At 47.3% G+C, this 18,640-nt stretch overlaps 1 protein-coding gene across 1 annotated transcript; it reads right to left on the bottom strand.

The window, feature by feature from the left end:
• Positions 1–82: 82 nt before the first annotated feature.
• Positions 83–18,631, bottom strand: LOC8039663 (traB domain-containing protein). The gene is made up of 9 exons (XM_002413582.5): positions 18,354–18,631; positions 16,745–17,095; positions 13,788–14,017; positions 12,291–12,431; positions 10,931–11,041; positions 8,914–9,053; positions 7,065–7,237; positions 4,512–4,617; positions 83–922 (listed from the first exon to the last, which is right to left on the bottom strand). Exons 1-9 carry the CDS (start codon positions 18,373–18,375, stop codon positions 772–774), a joined length of 1,425 nt encoding a protein of 474 aa, XP_002413627.3. The 5' UTR covers positions 18,376–18,631; the 3' UTR covers positions 83–771.
• Between the last annotated feature and the right edge of the window lie 9 nt (positions 18,632–18,640).

Raw genomic sequence — 18,640 nt, forward strand, 5'->3', positions numbered from 1 at the left:
CACCACAGCCAAGCTGGAAAAAAGACAAGTGGCATGCTTATGTTTTATTGATCACAAAAAAATTAATGACAAAACAAATCAATAAATACACACTTGATTATTTTATTTCTGGCTTTTAATTTTTTTAATTAATATTTTACATCAGGAATTGAAATATTCCTAAAACATGCCCTCCCCCAAACAATGAGGATGCATCGAGAACCAATAATGCTGAAATGGAATTTGAAATGGGCACACGCCGGGAATCACAATTTCGGTTCTAAATCTACAAGCAGAAAGCGTCTGTTCAAAATGATCGAAAAAACAAAAATGTGCATAACAGAAAGGTGATCTGCCTAAATATTGAGGACATCGCACATAAAAAACTTAACCAGAAAAAAAAGAATGATGAGAAGAAACACACCAACCAAGACAGGGACGGAGAGGTTCAATCGTCTCAACACCTATCACAACAGGAGGTCCAGGCAGGATCAACGACTAGGAAGAAAAAAGTCAATTCGTACAACGATAATAACAATCGTGATTGGCTGAGAAGCCCTCAATCATAAGCATCAATCTTCGGCCTCGTCAGCAGAATTGGGCACCAACTTGCAGAAATGGGGAGGCTTTGAGGCCATCTTATAAAGCCACAGCTAAGTAACGCTCGCTGCGCCACCTGCGTAAACACGCTTGTCGTGAGAGAAACCTGCCTCCTGTTGGAGGTCACGTAAATTCTTCCCGTCTTCGGACGTGGAAAGAAAATATGAGGCTGGGGTCCTTTTGGGAGCAGACCTAATGTCGATAGAGTGCCGAGACCCATTCGATGGGTTTGTGAGTCACGGTTGAGGGCAGCAACTTCCAGCATCCCCAGACGGCTAGGGACAGCAGGGACACCTTGATGGTGTGCTTGAGTACCTTCGAAGATAGCGATGGCCCTGGGATTCTGCACGAAACAAATAGTAGAAAGGCCAGAGTCAATGTGAGACGCAAAACTTTCTTGTGCCGGTGCAATACAACTGTCAGCCCGCTGTCTTTAACGTGTATCACACAGTAGTGATACGTGACTGCATGCCGGTACTATGCTCATCTAGATCAAAACGGGCACGCAACACACGTGCACCACACTTCCCTCCATCCTACGAGGGAGGCGAGGCGGTAGCTCCGCGCCTTGGCCATAGGGGGTGCGCCCTGATAAAAAACCGAAACCTAGAAATGCATCCAAATTGAGTATTTTTTTGGAATGCTGAGAGATGTTGCCCCTGCCTTATATCTTTCTAGAATGAGTTGATTTAGTGTTATTCGATGATGCTCAGCAGGTTTTACAGTATAGACCGACACGCTGTTTACAAACAAGCCCGCGTTTGCCCACACCAGGTGTGGGCACTGCGCGTGCGCAGAAACCAGATTCGCGTGAGGCGAAGCAACTGCGCATGTGCTATGCCGACAGCAGCGCCACCGCAGCGGCGTGACGTCAGAGCCGCATGTTGGTCTATAGACCACTTACAACGTAACCGCTTATAGTGCAGGACCGGGTATAACGCGGCTTTTTTAAACCACCGGTTCGCCTCCCATAGAACTCCATGTAATTACATACCGCTTAAAATGCAGGCGAGCGAAGGGAAATACCAGTCATAGTGCGGTTTCTGGAACAGCCCGGCGACCGCGCCGACTGACCGATGCAGCGAGCACGCTTCCCTGTGCGACACTAGATAATGGCGCGAGCCGCAAGCAGCACTCGTGGGGCAAGGAGGTTGCTCGAAGAAGCGAAGAGAGAGGCTTCAGTTGCCACAGCGACGGAGGGACGCACGCATGTGTCGTTCACGGTGCAAGGCGTTGGCAAGCCCAACCGGCCCAACCACAGTAAGCCCAACCAGCCGTTCGCGCGCGTTGCATGCCGGTCGCGGGCCGGCTTCTTCTATCCGCAAACATGGCGTCGGTGGTGATCGTCGACGTCGACGGCGTAGTGGAAGCTCACTGTTCCGCGTAAAAGCGCTATCTTTGACTGTGAATTTTCGTTGTGTGTTGCTATGATAATCCAGCACGTACTAGAAGGAAAGATCCACCTACTCGTGCGGCGACTCGTGCGGCGATGTCGTGGCGGCACTCTCAAGACAGCAGAAACGCCCGTGAGGTTGTGTTTGTTTACTTCGACTACAGTGGTGCTTTCTAAGCATTTGTGTTTTCGAACATCGCCCGGATTTCTTATTTGGAGCATTTCATGCACGCATTTCATGCCTTTTTCGGAGCATTTCATGCGCATACCGTATAAAGGATGCGAATTTTCATGCGTTTTCATCACCAGAGAAAAGTGATTAGGGTTAGCAATCCTGAACGCTCGCAAAGTCCGCCCGCAACCCGCGACGCCGTTAAAAGGCTGCGCCAGGCAAAAGTCGCTCATTTCTTTCAAAATGTGTGACACACTTGAGAAGAAGTGTACTAGTCTGGTGAAATAAAGACTTTCCTCAAACTAAGCTTTATTTTTCATCTAATATTAAATAAATTGTTTTACAAAGGTAAGTTGTCTGATGGCATGTATTTTGGCCTGAAAAATTGATGTTTTGGTTATAGCGCGGTACCGCTTATAGTGCGGATTTTCGAGACACCAGCGACATACGTCATATGCGGTCTACACTGTATATGGAACCATATGTTTAATTTCATTTACCATATTTTCCGGACTATACATGTTTAATATTTGCAATCTTACTTGAAGTAGACTATCTACACGTGCGAACTATACAAGGACTTGTTTTTTTTCTAGATCGTTCACTGTGACAAGACATGAAGAATTTTATGAATAACAGAGTATATTAATGTTGATTTATGTACAGTGTAGACCGCATATAACATATGTCGCGAGAGTCGCGAAAATCCGCACTATAAGCCGTACCGCGCTATAACCAAAACATCAAGTTTTCAGGTCAAAATATATGACATCAGACAACTTACCTTTGTAAAAGAATTTATTTAATGTTAGATGAAAAATAAAGCTCTGTTTGAGGAAAGTCTTTATTTCACCAGACTAGTACACTTCTCTCTCAAGTGTGCCACACATTTTGAAAGAAATGAGCGACTTTTGCCTGGCGCAGCCTTTTAACGGCGTCGCGGGTTGCGGATGGACGTTGCGAGCGTTCAGGATTGCTAACCCTAATCACTTTTCTCCGGCGATGAAAACACGTGAAAATTCGCATCCTTTATACGGTACGCGCCAGTAATACCTTCAACTTGAGCACAAGCATGAAATGCTCCAAATAAGAAATTCGGGCGATGTTCGAAAACACAAATGCTTAGAAAGCACCACTGTGGTCGAAGTAAACAAACACAACGACACGGGCATTTCTGCCGTCTTGAGAGTGCCGCCACAACATCGCCGCACGAGTAGGTGGATCTTCCCTTCTAGTACGTGCTGGGTTATCATAGCGACACACAACGAAAATTCACAGTCAAGGATAGCGCTTTTACGCGGAACGATGAGCTTCCACCACGCCGTCTATGTCGACGATCACAACCGACGCCATGTTCGCGAGTAGAAGCAGCTGGCCCGCGACCGGCATGCAACGCGCGCGAACACTTCTCCTCGACCTGCGATTGGTCTGTCGTTGCGGTTGCGGCGGTTATTTGTTTCCAACGCAGCAGAGGGACGCACGCACGTGAACGACACGTGCGTGCGTCCCTCCGTCGCTATGGCAACTGAAGCCTCTCTCTTCGCTTCTCCCCGCTTCTTCGAGCAACCTCCTTGCCCCGCGAGTGCCGCTTGCGGCTCGCGCCGTTATCTAGTGTCGCACAGGGAAGCATGCTCGCTGCGGCGCGGTCGGCGGGCTGTTCCAAAAACCGCACTATAACCGGTATTCCCCTTCGCGCGCCTGCATTTTAAGCGGTATGTAAATATATGGAGCTCTATGGGAGGCGAACCGGAGGTTTAAAAAAGCCGAGTTATACCCGGTCCTGCACTATAAGCGGTTACGTTGTAAGTGGTCTATACTGTATTACACAAGCTTCTTTGTGAGCTAATGCAGCAGGCATTTGTCAGGGTGTGCTGTGTACGACAGTTTTTACGTTCGGAAAAGGCACTAAGTGTGGACTATCCACGGCGTGCGGATTATGCACCAGGTGGGACTCTCTAGGCAGAAACTTTAATTTTGACCCCAAATTTGCCCTTGCGGACTACGCACCAGGTGCAGACTATAGTCCGGAAAACACGGGATTAGAAAGGTAATTTGAAAATTTTAGTTATACTATGTAGCTAATTAGCACGCTTTTCGCAATCTTCGACATCCACCGAGGCTGGCAGTTCCTTCCCGGCAAGGGTTACTTCCTTCCTTGACCGCCCTGCCTTTAGGGATTTTTGAAAGCCTTCGCTGAAACATCCGATGTAAACCTTTCCGCGTCCCGGGTACGTTGCAAGCGGGTTTGGTTGCACCTCAAATGCAAAGTTTTATAACATCTCCTCTACCCCTGGACGCACAGCTGGAACCAACAGGGAATCAAAAGAAACAGAAGCATTCGAGGCATGTTGCAGCGCCACGACTCACCTCATGATTGGCGGGATGTCCGAATCGGTGACCGTCTCCCAATTCTCAACGATGCCGGGCACGTGCCCGATGCCTACGACGCCCACCACGACCGTTGGCTGCTCCCCTGCAAAAGAATGTTTCACAAACACCCGATCACGAACAGCCGACAAACGTCGATGCGGCTCTCGAGTAGGTGACTGGCATTTGGCAGCAGCCGCAAAGCGCTCTGGGTATTATTCCCCTCTGGTTTGTAGCTAGCAGTTGACGCAGCACCAAGACGGCTACGGCAGCGTGTGTGGGTGTTGAACCCGATCCATTCGGGCCACCTCCCTCTGCTGCCGGGTTATTTACCAATTTCTGAGGATCTGAAGTTACTTATGAGGAAATGTTTAGTAGGAGTCGGTATGCAGAAGCATCGAGAACGGCCACGAAATCACGGAGCGAGTGTGGCGAGCTGCACTGGCGCTGCGCTTTCCGGATCTTCGCATGAAAATTCAAGCTAGGTTGGCTATTTTGTTTTCTTTTGAGCCAGCTTCTTTATTGCCTTTTATTTTTGATGATTAACATTAGATCACATCACTAACTGAAATAGGTGCGAATATATGATATGGGACGCGGCTAGCTGAAATGTCCGATCGGAGCTTTGCCATACTTGAAAAGACACTTCCGTTCGAAAGTTCCTTTCGACGACAATGGATTACGCGAAGGCCCTCGCTTTTAAACACTTGTATGTTTTTTGTACTTCAATTAGGCTGTCCACCGTGTGCCATGTCTCTATCGCCACACTTTTTTTGTTTGTTTATGATGAGTGAGAAGGCACGCATAAACATGCACAGATTTTGATGTGGGTTACGCAGGGTCGCATGAACGCTTTATTATCTGTCAAGATGTGGGCTCTGCCTGCTTGCTTTTGTTTATTTACAATGAGGTGATATCAAGTTTATGTGATTGATATCCATTGGGCGAGTTTCAATGAGTGCTCTTAGGTTATTCCACATAGTGAAAAGCGACCAATCTATAAATCTTCAGAGCCCATACACCGGAATACATTACAGAGCCACTGCTGTTGATGAAACGGTCTGTTGACGAAATGTTGCGCAATGAACCGATTCCCTGCAAAGATCGCAAGCAATTTGATGTCTGCGAGATCGCATCCCGCGTTCTCGTGGATGCCTTGTATGACAAGCTGTGCTCACCCCTTTGAGGGTTAATCAAGAGCTTTTTCTGGGTGTCAAGAGTCTCTGTTCAAAATCGTCAGTTCACACGGCCCCAACCTGAAGAAAGAAAGAACACGTTGTGCTGGCCTCTGACAAAATGGGCCCCGCATAAACGAGCACCGACGCTTGGTTGTTGCAGGTTACTTTGCTCCGTCACTCACTTAACCGCGACGACGCATCACTGCTTCCATTCATTTCACAGAAACCGGAACATCTTGTGCCCTTTATGACACGCATTAGAACAACATACCGTGGAGCAGTGAACCATTTTTACCGCAAACAGAGCACGGCCACCACGCCTAGAAAGGCTCTCAATGCAGCTGGACAAACCGCGACCGGCACCGAACGAACTAGAAGCGTGAATTCACGTGACGCCTCGTCTCAGATGACGAAACTTCCGGCTCAAATGCCGGTAACCTGTTAAAGACGGGGGCAACATCCAGAGCGGTTGATGGGGAAAGTAGACCAATTGTCAGTCTCGCCGCCTTTTTCTACATTTTTCGACCGTAATACCATGCCCCTGCGCAACCCAAAAAGTTTGATTTACCCGCCTTGCACAGCACGTGGGTGTCGGGACACCGAGCTCCGGTCGGAATGATTAGTGAATAGATGCAAAGCTAGCTGCCTTTGTCTCTAGTTGTTGTTCAAACGCCAAACGCTGGCGATTGAGTAGAGACGAAGACGAAGGCAGCTACAAACTAATCATTCTGACCGGAGCTTGGGGCTCCAACGTCCCCGCACGCTCTTGTCTCCTCCTCTTTCTCAGTTTCTGCCCGCATTGAGACGCTCGATATGTGGAAGGAAGAAAAGGTTCAGTAACACCTACTAGGCCACAAGGTCGTAGTGCCGGATTCTGTACGTCACCCACCGGAAGCCGGCACAAGGACGTAGAACGGACACGAGGGCTCTGTCGGTGTTCGGCCAGACCCTGTGTCCAATCTGTATTACTAACATCTGCCGGGCGACGTAAAAAAACTGCAAACGATAACACGAGGTGCGCCGCAATTCACAGTGGCAGCTGTTGCGTTGCTGAAGGGCGTGCTTCAGGAGATCTGCTTTTAGTCTATGACACGGGGGTCTTGATGAATTCGGCATTTACACACTGCCTCTCGCGCGTGACGGTCAGAGTCCTGTGCCCTTTGCTGTTTTCGTGCCGCTTGGTTCTCTCCCCCTCCCCTCCAACATGATCGCGCACCTTGCAGTCATGTGGGTTTTCACATATGGACGCTACCGGATTTTGCCCGGAAGGGGCACTAACTACTACCGCCATAATACAATGAAATGGCCTTGTTACCCAGATGGTGTCGGTTACAGAGAGGGACAGGGAGAGAGAAAGAGACGAGCCCTTGCTCACCAGAGGGCGTAGTCATGGAAGGCATGGGGCTGGCGGCCAGCCGGAGCGAGTAGGCCAGGAAGACGTCCCTCTCCTTGACGAATACCTTGCTCAGGGCGGGGAACTCGCCTGTCATCTCGGCAAGCATCTCCTCCAGCAGGTCCTGCTTCTTGCAGCGCTCCACTTCCTCCTTGCTGCCGCCGCAGGGAAGTAAAAGAGAAGGGTTCCTACGTGTCTCTTCTCGGACCGCAACACTGATGCAGTCGAATTCCGCTATAAACTATTCTACTAGGGAAAGAGGGAAATGAGCCTACATGTTTGGGCAGTTCTGGCGGTAGAGCCCGCCGGAACTGTTCAATCCAAACTATCGGAACAGCCTGTGCCCTTTCCCCCTTTTACCTCGATGATTCCGCTGAAATACCTGGATGTGAGTAGACTCTCATTAATTCCAACTCCAGGAAGCCACATATTTTGTTCGAATATTCTAAAATTCATCTAAATATGATGAAATATAAAATTATAATTTGCAATATGAATGGCTACACATACAAAGCAGATATTTGATGACATCCTCTTCATAGGCCTACTCATCATACGCAGGTATGCCACAGATGAAACAGTAGTAAATGTATGATGTAAGTTTATTTATCCCTCAAAAATATTGTTTATCATGGACTGTTTAGACAGCACATGACAACTCAAAACAAAATTAAGTTTGTTCATCAAGCTAAGAAGTTCTTCAATGTGAACTAGTGAGCAGGGGACATATGAGATATGAAAACTGGCACCGCGCAGCAGTTTTTAAAGCAACTTGCACGAATGCTGTGACGTGGACCTATGCTTTGCACCATTTCATAGCGTCCGCGCAAGTTGCTGTGGAAATTTCCGCGTAGTGCCTGTTCTCATAGCTCACGTGTGCCCTGCTTGAGCCTTGTTGAGTGTGCCTCTCACCGAACACCAATGCACTGCAGAGAAGCAACACCCACAAAAGCAGGCGCCGCGGGTGTTGCCTCTATGCAGTGCATTGGTGCTCGGAAAGATGCGCACTCAATGGGGCCGTTTGCACCTTGTAAATGGCTGTAGAGCAAATGCCGCTTCAACAAAATTTGGAACACGGTTACTGAACCTGACACCTTACTGTGAACAGTGCAGTGCAACCCACTTACAACAACAATACCACGTATAACGATGTACTGCTTATAACGATCAGTTTCTAGTCCAGATACAACGATGGTCGGTTACGATTGAAATTTCGGGTTTTCTCATTATAGTTACAAGTGGGTTGCACTGTACTTTCACAGCATCACGTGAAAGACCTCCAAAAAGAGAACAAATATGAACTTCCTGTTAGTGTGGTGTGCCAATAAGATGAGTATTCACAAATGTCTGCTCGACGATGGAGCATGAAGAAGCTCTTTCGATAAGCGCCTGCCTTCAATTCTTCCACGTGGGATTGAAGGTGGTGCAAGTTCAAATATTTCTCGAACCTGCTCAGTTTATTTCTACTCAAAGCACCACTTTAGTTTTACGCACTCGTTCCCAAATTTGTTCTAACACTTTATATGATCTGTGAGACACTGCAGTGCCCCGTAATGACTGGAGGAGGTTTAAGCACTCCTGATACAGAAAGGACTCCATGTAATAAAATCCAATATACAGCAGAAATATAAATTCAAACGAAAAATTAAGCTGTGGTATGTTACAACACAAAAATGTGAAGTAATAATGAAGAGAAGATGCTACTGTAGTGAGTATCCTTACTTACAAAAAAAAAAAAAAAAAAATGTGACTTCACTGAGAAGTTTAAACATGCGAGCAATCACATCCTTAGCCCCGAGACACAAAAGAGGCAAGCTAGATTTTGCTGTACCTAATAGGCTCTTTAGCCGTGATCATGTGCCATGCCAGGCGCAGCTTCTGCCAGACGCTGAGAGCAGCCAAAGCCCTTTGCAGCGTGATCTGAAGTGGACGGTCTCCCAGATGAATCAGGCAGCCCTTCACTTTCTCTGCCTGCGTAACATTAAAAACATCCGGTGCTATTAAAACTTGTCGTTGGCCTAGTTGGTTCATGATGCAGTCTAGAAGGTTTTTCGAGCAAAACAAGGGACAATCACAAGCGAGTAGACACGGACAGGTGCAAACTTTCAACTAGTTTATTCGTGCTCGATCGACCACGAAACTCCAGAGAGAGCGTGCTGCTCTTTCATGTCCTTTTCCTGTCTTTCTCTTGTGACTTATGTTGTCTTGGACTCTTGGAGGACAGTACCTTTGTTTCACTGTACTCCAACGTCAGCGGTCCTCCAGGCTTGAAGATCATTATCAGTGGCCTGAGATGCTAGTCACAGCTGACCAGTACTGTCCCAAGCCTCGTTGGATGTTTTGGGGCTTCCCGTGTCTAGTGCAAATGTTGAGCTAGCATTCACGAAGTTGCACGTTGTCAACAGGAAGGAGCGGGCGTCAGTGACAGACACGAGACTATACATGCATATACTACAATAATCAAGCGTAAAGAGACTGTGTAAAATATGTAAATAAATTTTGGTCCGTTTTTCGTCTTCAGTGGTAGTTTACATTCACAATTTTTACCCCCGATAATCAGTTTTTAGCGTCTGAACAAGACAATTCACCGAAACGCACCGGTATTGGTGAAATAAATGAACACCGATAAACATCCGCCAATGTTTGCCATAAATAAACACTGGAAAGTATACACCCTAGACATAACTGCCAAAAAATAAAAAGGCCCAAAGCCAGCGTGAATTACATCCAGAGGTCCACGGTAATGCCTTGGTAGCATAGTTGCTTGTACGGTTGTTTTTGCGTTCTTCTCATGTTTCACGCTGTGGGGATCCGTCCGGCCGCCCCACCCTGGAGTCCCGTCTTTCCCTCATTTTCCCCTGCCCCTTCGCCCGGTCTGCCCGCGCCCTGCCAGGGCCAAACATTCCTGTTGACCAGGATCCATGGACGGAGGAGCGTCACCGCAATCCCCGCTCGGGGGTCGTGCAAGGACCGTGGCGGGGGCATGCGTGTACACGTGGACGGGTCGTGGTGGGCACGTGATCGGTGGGGGGCGCGGATATAAAAAGGGGAACGGAGACAAAGGAAGCTCTCTCTGGCTGCCGTCTCTCTTGCTACCGACTTGGGGATCAACGAGTCACGGAGGCGAGCTCGGACGGCGGTGGACGCTGGCGCGGGGTAGTGCGGGCACTACGTCGAGTGGCGGACTCGAAAAACGAACCGGACAGCGACCCTGGACGACGACGTCCCCATGACGTGGTGTGGACGACCACCGCTGGGACTCGGAGAAGCTGCTGTGGCAGCGGACTCTCCCCCGGCCTCGCTGATGACCGTCTTCCGATCCCGAGACCCCCCCAAGGCAATGAGTGAGTGAATAAACCCTTCTGCCGATAGCGAAGTATTGCAGAGTCATATTCATCCGGAGACAGGGTTTGTGGGAATCGGAGCTAGAAGAAGCTTACAACGCGTATCAACCAAACGGGTGAAGATTGTTACCAATGAACATAATACGGATTTCATGAAATAATTCCCAATTTATTCATACTACATATCTAGCAAAGAAGTAATGCAAAGAACTTCGTACTTCAACCGTAATGGACCTCTTGAGCAAGCTTCGGGTCTACTGCAGGAGTATGTCCCTTTTTCTATTTCTAGCTTTATGTGATCCTCGGCAATACTGTAGGTTCCATCTCATTTACACGTCTATTATGACTCGTCTCCGTTATACTCTCTCATTTTAACTATCGAGTGACAATTAAAATGGGTACACATACACCTGCCTCATTTTATGGTGTCAACAAAATTAAAATGTGTTAGGCGTGTGGAGGGGTATGTTAGAGAATCGCCTGGGGTGCAGACGTTCGACTCACCTCTTGAACTGCTCTGCGGAACTCTCCACCTGGTGCCATGCCCAGCTGTCGAGTCAGGTGTGCAGACATGCTCAGCAGCAGGATGTACATGATTCCTTGGACGAGGCCATTCTGCAACAAAAGGTGCCAATGCTACACATGTGCCACTCATTTGAACACTGACTGTGTCCAGGAGCACAGTACACATAAAAGAAGTTTTGTGAGTCAGCTGAGACAAGTGGCAGCGTGGAACTTCCCACAAAGCCAAGGCTCCACGACTGATTTGCCTTCAATGTCGATTTTGCAAAAAACAAATATCGCCCTGCGCAAAGTATGCGCAGAGAGGAGGGGTGTTGGGTTGTGACCCGCAACAATGACTATCAATAAATCACCACGTCTCGTTGAACCGGTGTGTTGTGACATCCTTCAAAACAAGCAACAGCAGCAGAAAAAAAAAGAAAAAGGTTTGAAGCAAAACTTGCTTTTTACCATTGCAGTCTCACGAAAACAATATTTATGTCGTACGTCATACATGGGGTTCTTCACATTTCGGAATATATAATGAACCTACCAGCTAAAATTGCCCGTGTTATGCTTTCCCCTGTGGAATCGGTGAGCTTGTCTGTCAGTTTTTCAATTTTCACGGTTGTATTTTAAGTTGCTTTCGAGGATGTTAAGCGTACACTTCTTTCTGAACTTAATTTGGACAATAATGACTGAAAATTTTGGATCAACAAGTTCACCGTCAAGATGCACCTCTGCACAAAATCTCATGATCCTGTGTTTAGATGCTAACCAATGAGATTTAATTTCTTAACTTATTTACCTAGTAATTTTAATGGCCTGAAAAAGCACCCTGCTCTCAGGGACACAGGGAATGTAAACATGCACCAACTTACAATGAAACTAGTAAGCAATTTACATTTTCATCTTACCTTAAGAGTGAAAAAGAAAACATATGCCTGTTAACGTAATAGAGCAAGACAAACATATCTAATGAAAAAACAGGTGAGCAGGCACTTTTCAGAACCTCAGATTGAAAGTCTGAAACCCGAGCAGCTCACTATATCTTGTCTCACCTTACCTCGGGATGCGGCCCACGCTACGAGCTGGTGGGACCAAACAAACTGTGTCAAAAGTGCAAGTCACTTGACCTCTCTTGAACATGATTGGCTCAGCGATGATAGAGCACATACAGAAACACAACAAACACTATGATGGTGAACTTTTGATGCTGTATGACTGGTCTCATCAGCTTGTAGCCTCGGCTGCATCTGGACTTAAGGTGAAATTAAATAAACCAGCACAGTTCCAAGTAATGTGTTTGGGACCATAGTAATTTTTTTTTTTTTTTTAATATTTGGTGAGAAGTGGTGCAAACCTGCTTGATGGTGCTCATCATCTTTTCCATGTTCATGCTCTGAGACTCCTTCAGGATCAGTTCCTCATCGAAAGAAAGGATGTTCACCCGGCTCTTGCATAACTCTATCAACACCACATCAGGCTGTGTTTCTTGGATTGTCTGCAATTGGAGGAAAAAAAAACCACATCAGTTTAAAAAAGAAACAAGTTTCACACTATCACTCATTGCTGATCTAACCAAAAAGTTGCAACCAAGTAGACTGTCCCCCTTGGCACGTTTTAACGGGCATGAACAATGAAAGATGTTCCACTCCACTTTCAAGGCTGGTGAGATACACCCAGCATGCATTCATGTATCTCAACAACACTTATAAAGCTCAGAAAGTAGAACTATTAGAACGCACAAATGAAAAGAAACTCAAATGTTGCTTCCAGGTATTTCAGGGTTTTTGCTTACTTTTTTTCCACTTGCTCAGGGTCTACCGTAAAATACTGGGCAAGTGCCCACTCAAAATTTTGAGATAATCATGAAAAAATAGGGGATGGGCACTTGTCTGGTCATCAATTCTACATATCTATGTACTGTGCATATTTTCTCAGATTTTACAAATTTGGGAATGGGCACTTAATGTGGTATGGGCGGATGCACGGTATTCTATGGTATGTTCAAAGGATAATAGCATAAGAATAACCCCCCCCCCCCCTCTCCAGTATAAAAGATGCACTTGAACTAAATCAATGTTATTTTCTCAATATAATCAGCATATCCACTAAGAAAGGAAAAATAAGAGAAAGAGAAGAGGAAAACGGCAACTGTCCGCACAAAAAAGTTGCCTTGTCCTGTCCTCTTTGGGTCTTTCCTACATGTTTTGGGATCGGCAGCAGTCGAGAAAAGAGCAAGAGATACATCGCCGCTCAGTAAAATGCCCCACAGAAAACCTGCTTGCATGCACAACCTGGACAAATTCACTCGGCAAAGCCAACAAGAGAGTTTGCAACGTTCCGGTCCATAAAAAGGCAACTTCACTACTTTGTCTGGAGAGCGTCTCCAACTGGTGTGTCTAGCGTCCTATTCCGCCCACGCATCGAAAGGGGTCCCAAAGTGACAACGAATGACGTCGCACAAGCCGATGTGTCCCTTGTCGCGATCCTGGCAATCGGTGCTAGAAGTCCCGACATAAAGCACAACCAAACACGAGTGTCGCCATCGTCCCGGCACTAGAAGTCCTGGCATAAAGCACAACCAAACGCGAGTGTCGCCATCGTCCCAGCGTTCCGACTTTTGGCTGCCGAAGTTTCCGCGAACTGTCAAGCTGGAGAGCGACCTGCAGCAGAACAGGAGTCTGCCAAATCCACCACCATGGCTGCGACATCGCCAGGGCCACGGACGGCGACGGCACAACACTTCTGCGACGACATTGGGCGAAGACTCGTTTCAGGCGCTCTACTGACCCGCCAGCTCAGAGGCCCCGAGCGGGAGATCCCGTAAGCCGGCGCGACGCTTGGGGGAACTCACTTTGGCGACATCTTCCTGGCTCTCCAGGCTGAAATGAGCCGTGCCCACGAGGTACACCACGCAGCCTTCGTCGGTTTTGAGGACGGTGACCGTCTCTGGCAGCTCCGGGTTCGCCTTGCGGTTTCGTTGGATCGTCATGTGCGGCATCCTCGGAACCTCCCCATCGCCGTCACTCAACCCCAGCATTTCGTCGGGGTCCTCGGATTCCAAGTCCGACTGGCCGTCCTCCGCTGGAAAAAAGATGCGAGCGAGCAGTTAGTTTGTCCCGGGAAAACGGGTGGAACGAGCTCTGAACGGTGGTCCTCGCTACTGCAAAGAACCATAAGGTCGTGATGCAATGAGACGGTACAGCTCACTTGCTGGCTTGACGAAGGACAATGTACTTGCGAGTTGAGGGGGAGACTGGGATTAATGCGCCTTACGGGAAGAAATTTCACGTACAACTGCTGCATCATGACCGGAAGCCACGGCATGCGAGAAACATAAACATAAAGTTTGCCAATGCACCTCTTTTTTTTTTCGCTTTTGTATTTTTTTTAAAAATAATTATCTAACTGAATGGTCTTGGGTTCACCTATTAGAAGAGAGAGAGCTCTTTCACCAACTTGCTCCTCTGTAAATTTTCTGGTGGCCTCAAGGGTGGAACCAGGAATGCTTCTTAGGCGGTGCACTATTTCATACATGCTCATTCGGTTCAAAGTGCTAGCAGACAACTTTCTTCTTTTATGTCTATAGCTAAGCACAATGCTACTTTTTTCCCTCCCTCCAGAAATCATAATTGAACAATAATTAGGGAAAAAAAAAAAGCAAGCCCGAGTTAGTTTCACCGAAACAAAAAAATGGCCGTGACGAACGTGACTAGAAGTGAGCTTCTCCAGAAATGAGAACAAAGCTGCGTTAGGTGGCACCATAGGCACACTCTTTTTCAAAAGCTGCACATAGCCTTGTAAGGGCTAGTCAGCAGATGCAAAGGTAAGCCCACAAGTTATTTTGATCAATCGGTAGTAATTGCTGCACTGAACATTTCAAGGAGGGTATAACCGGTGTTCACAAGCATGACAAAAGACCTTGCACACAGCAAGATCACGGCGCCACATCCATGAAAGGTCTCAGGCAAGCAGCGAGAAACGAACCAGAACTTGCGGCTACCAGTCCTGCTCATACAGAGTGCAACATGGTTAGCACAAATAAGCGATCACTGTTTTTTACCGCTTATTAGTCACAAATGAATGGCCCTCATCTAAACTATTTGTGCGGCGAAATGTGCTCACCCGGTGCCCCGACGTAGGCAACAAAAGTTTAACACTTGTCATCACTTTGCGCAAGTACAAAGCAAGAAAAGCCCCAACATCGGGTTTATACATAGCTCTCACGCAAGGGCGGACGCAGGTATTTCTTGAGGGGGGGGTCAGGTGTTGGTCAGGGTATCATATGTTTAAGACCCCCCCACCTTTCCCGTTTCCACGCCCTAAATTTTTACACATACAGAATTCAAGAGGGGGGTCAGGACATCCGGACCCCCCTCTGAATCCTCCCCTGCTCTCACGTGATGTCACTTCCTCTATTCCCGCCTGCCTGCCGCCATTGCCAGGTAGTGAGAAGCAGATGTAAATGCTCCGCCGCCGCCGCACGTGTGTCGCTCGATTGCTAATTTGTTACGGAATTTGTATCGCCCGTACAACGCGACGGTGAAAGCCATTCGCCACGAGTTCTGCCCTTCCTATTTCTTAAAGCTTGTGGGCCCCACACGGGCTTGGTACAAGTCTAAAGTGAAGCTGTGCGACGGCGTCAATCTGTACACGCTACGTGTCGGTGCGGACACCACTCCAGATGCGGACGTGCAGCCAGCCACAACGCACTAGGTCATAATTAACTATCTGGTTTTGTCAACAAACTATATGTTGAACATGATTAAAAACAGCCTCAGCCTCATCATGTTCAACTCTTACCAACTGGCCAAAATCACCACCCTACTTCAGTTTATTTAAACTATGTGTCGCTGCAACAGATGAAGGCCTTCAAGGCCCGGATGCCATTAACTATTCCACGAGTGGATGGGTGAAGAGCCTGACATTGATGCGTTTCCCAACGAAGTGTATCGTCGTGCTGAGCGAGGCAAGTTGACAGGAAATGATTACAAGCGTCCTAATGAGAGCCAAAGAGCCGAAGCTTTGCATGCAAACGAATAGATGCGCCCATACTTGCTGCTTGAAAATCCGCAGCATCTAGCTGGGTAAAATCGGCGCCGCTGCCTCAACATTAACGACACAAGTGTGCTACAAACACTTCACAATTACAGAAAAGCTGCGAGAAAAGTAAAACCACATCCCTGCAGCGTGACGCTACCAGACACCAAACACTGCCTCGGCCGCTATGGCAATGCGAACAGGGTGCGAACATAAGCATCCAGCAATCGACGTACAGTTGAGCAACGCATTTCTTACTGGTAATGAAGTGACACAGACACGGACATTTCCTATGTATGCGAGCAAGCCAGAGGCTTCGGCGTTTGTCGGACACCAGCTTTGTACGCTCTCACTGTTGCGTTATCACCTTTTGGAAACGGTTCAGCCCTACATTTGGCTCTGTGTTACTCTGCTGTGCAGAGGACTTGCTTCTGCTTCAGCAGCTGAACATCGCACACATCTGCAGGACTGCACCACTGAGACCGCACACCAGAAGAAAAAACGTGCACTGTGTGCACCACAAACGCCATAGCGACGCAGCAGCGGCCAACGTTGCCGGCGCCAATCCTGAAACCGAAACTATGTCAGTACCTGGTAATGGCGCTGACATATCCCATAAGCCCCGGCTGCGACGTCCGTAAGAACTATGTATACTAACTGTGTCGTGCTGTGTAACCGGTGAAATGGAATGCAGAGAAACGTGCTAAAGAGAATGATAACCGCCAAGAAAAAAAAAAAAGCAAACAAAGAAGAGCGATAGGGAATGCCAACCTGTCTCCCTAGAAAGAAAGCTGTCCTCGTCCGATTCGTCGTCGCCTCCGTCGTCTCCACCCTCGCCCTCATCTGCCGTTGAGAAGTGCTCGGGCGAGGCTTTGGAGTGGTCCCCTTCTCCGTTGGTAGCACCAAGCAGGGAAGCGTTTTTCTCAGAGTCCGACATGTTGTGTTTCTTCGATGGACTTTCGCTGTCCAGCGAGCTGGCGCCGTCCAAGGGGTTCCCATTGCGGTCCTTGCTGGGCGAGCTCGGCTTGTTGTTGGTCGTTCTCGCGGCGGCGTTCGTGTTGTTCGGACCGTTCGTTAGTGTGCCCCCCGTCGCCTTGTCCTGGGCAGTTATCACCCCCGACTCTGAAATAGAAAAGAGGCCACCAATGAATCGATTGACAGTTACGGAAACGCGATTGGTGTATTGCCAACATGGAACATCTCAAATGGTGCTAAAGAATTGATAGACAGTTAGGAAAACAACACGATTGGTGTAACATCTCCATGTGACAGGGATGTGCACCTCCTTGTGCATGCTCCCATTCAACCGCAAGGCTAACACCAAGTGCAGAAGCCCCGACAAATGACGTCAGCAAGCTACGGTGAAGTTTAATAAACTACCGCGAACTTTAGTGTCTGGGGTGCTGTCTGGCAACTGTTGAGAGAAGGCTGAATCTACAATGTTTGCTAAACAGCGTCGTTTCAATGTTGCGTGACTGTAACATGTTTTGTTTTCTTCATTTTTTTTAATGACATGCAATTATTGAATTCTGCTTTTCAAGGTTTGGTCAGCGTTCCAATGCACCTCGATAAGCATTGTTAGGACCACCTGTCTAATCAGAGCTTTAAAATAGGAAGGTTGAAGAAACGCGTCCATAGTGCGAGTTTTTTGCTGGTTCTTTCGATCAAATCGCTTCGATTTCCGGGAAGTTACGGTCAGACGAGTAGGCGTGTCTCGACCACGTCGTGTTCATTGTTGCTGTTGACAAAATACGTTGCATTGTCCCAGTTTAAACATGCCAATGCCTTCGCACAGCTGGTACGCAAAAAGCTAAAAGATTAAAAACAGAACAAATAAAGTACACCGGATATTTAAACATTGCGATGTGTATTAAAAATGTAGAAAGAAAGAAACCTGAGCAAACCACCATTGCAAGTTTCCTTCGGTGACGTGAAATGAAAATGACACGGTTATATTAAGAACCATATCAGAACATATGGCGTTTTCGGCATGATCAAAACAAAAGTGAACTGGGGACAGCATTTCGACGACGCAATCCATTGCTCAAAACTGTGCTTCCGTTTTAAATTTTACATTGTTTTCCTGCCCCAAAAAAACAAAACAACTTCTTTTACAATTTTGGTTTTACACTGTAAGCGAAGATAGGAAGAAATTGTTATGACGTGTGCCAAAGCCCGAAAATATGATTAGGTATTTCCGAGGATGTACACCTTTAGAGACTGCCCAACTTTTCCGTTGAACACCACCGTGATAAGCTCCAATGGCATTTTCAGATGGCGTTGCATACGCTGCAACGTGCATCTAAGAAAATACCCGAACTCTGGCTTTGTAGTATCACTTTAAAATTAGGTAGAAATTTGAGAAAAACGGTGATCTCACCTCCCGCTATCGAGTCTCCCATATTTCTTCTTTCAGTTACGTCCACTGTTTCGTCATTTAGCAGCGTGCTGATGAGCCAGCCGACATTCGTTTAGCCGCAACGCTCCACACGCTCGTAAGCTAAACCTCTTTCAATATTTTTAAGTCACACAATTTATAATTCATATAGTAGTTAAAATTTGAAAAAATTTTGAGAAGCATTAAAATTAAGAAGTTAAAAAAGTCAGCGCGATACATAAAATTAGAACACGGAACACCGATGATACAGATCCACAGATAAGCACAAC

This window comes from Ixodes scapularis, unplaced genomic scaffold (genome assembly GCF_016920785.2).
Source record: "Ixodes scapularis isolate PalLabHiFi unplaced genomic scaffold, ASM1692078v2 PGA_scaffold2__306_contigs__length_199485367, whole genome shotgun sequence".
NCBI lineage: Eukaryota > Metazoa > Arthropoda > Arachnida > Ixodida > Ixodidae > Ixodes > Ixodes scapularis.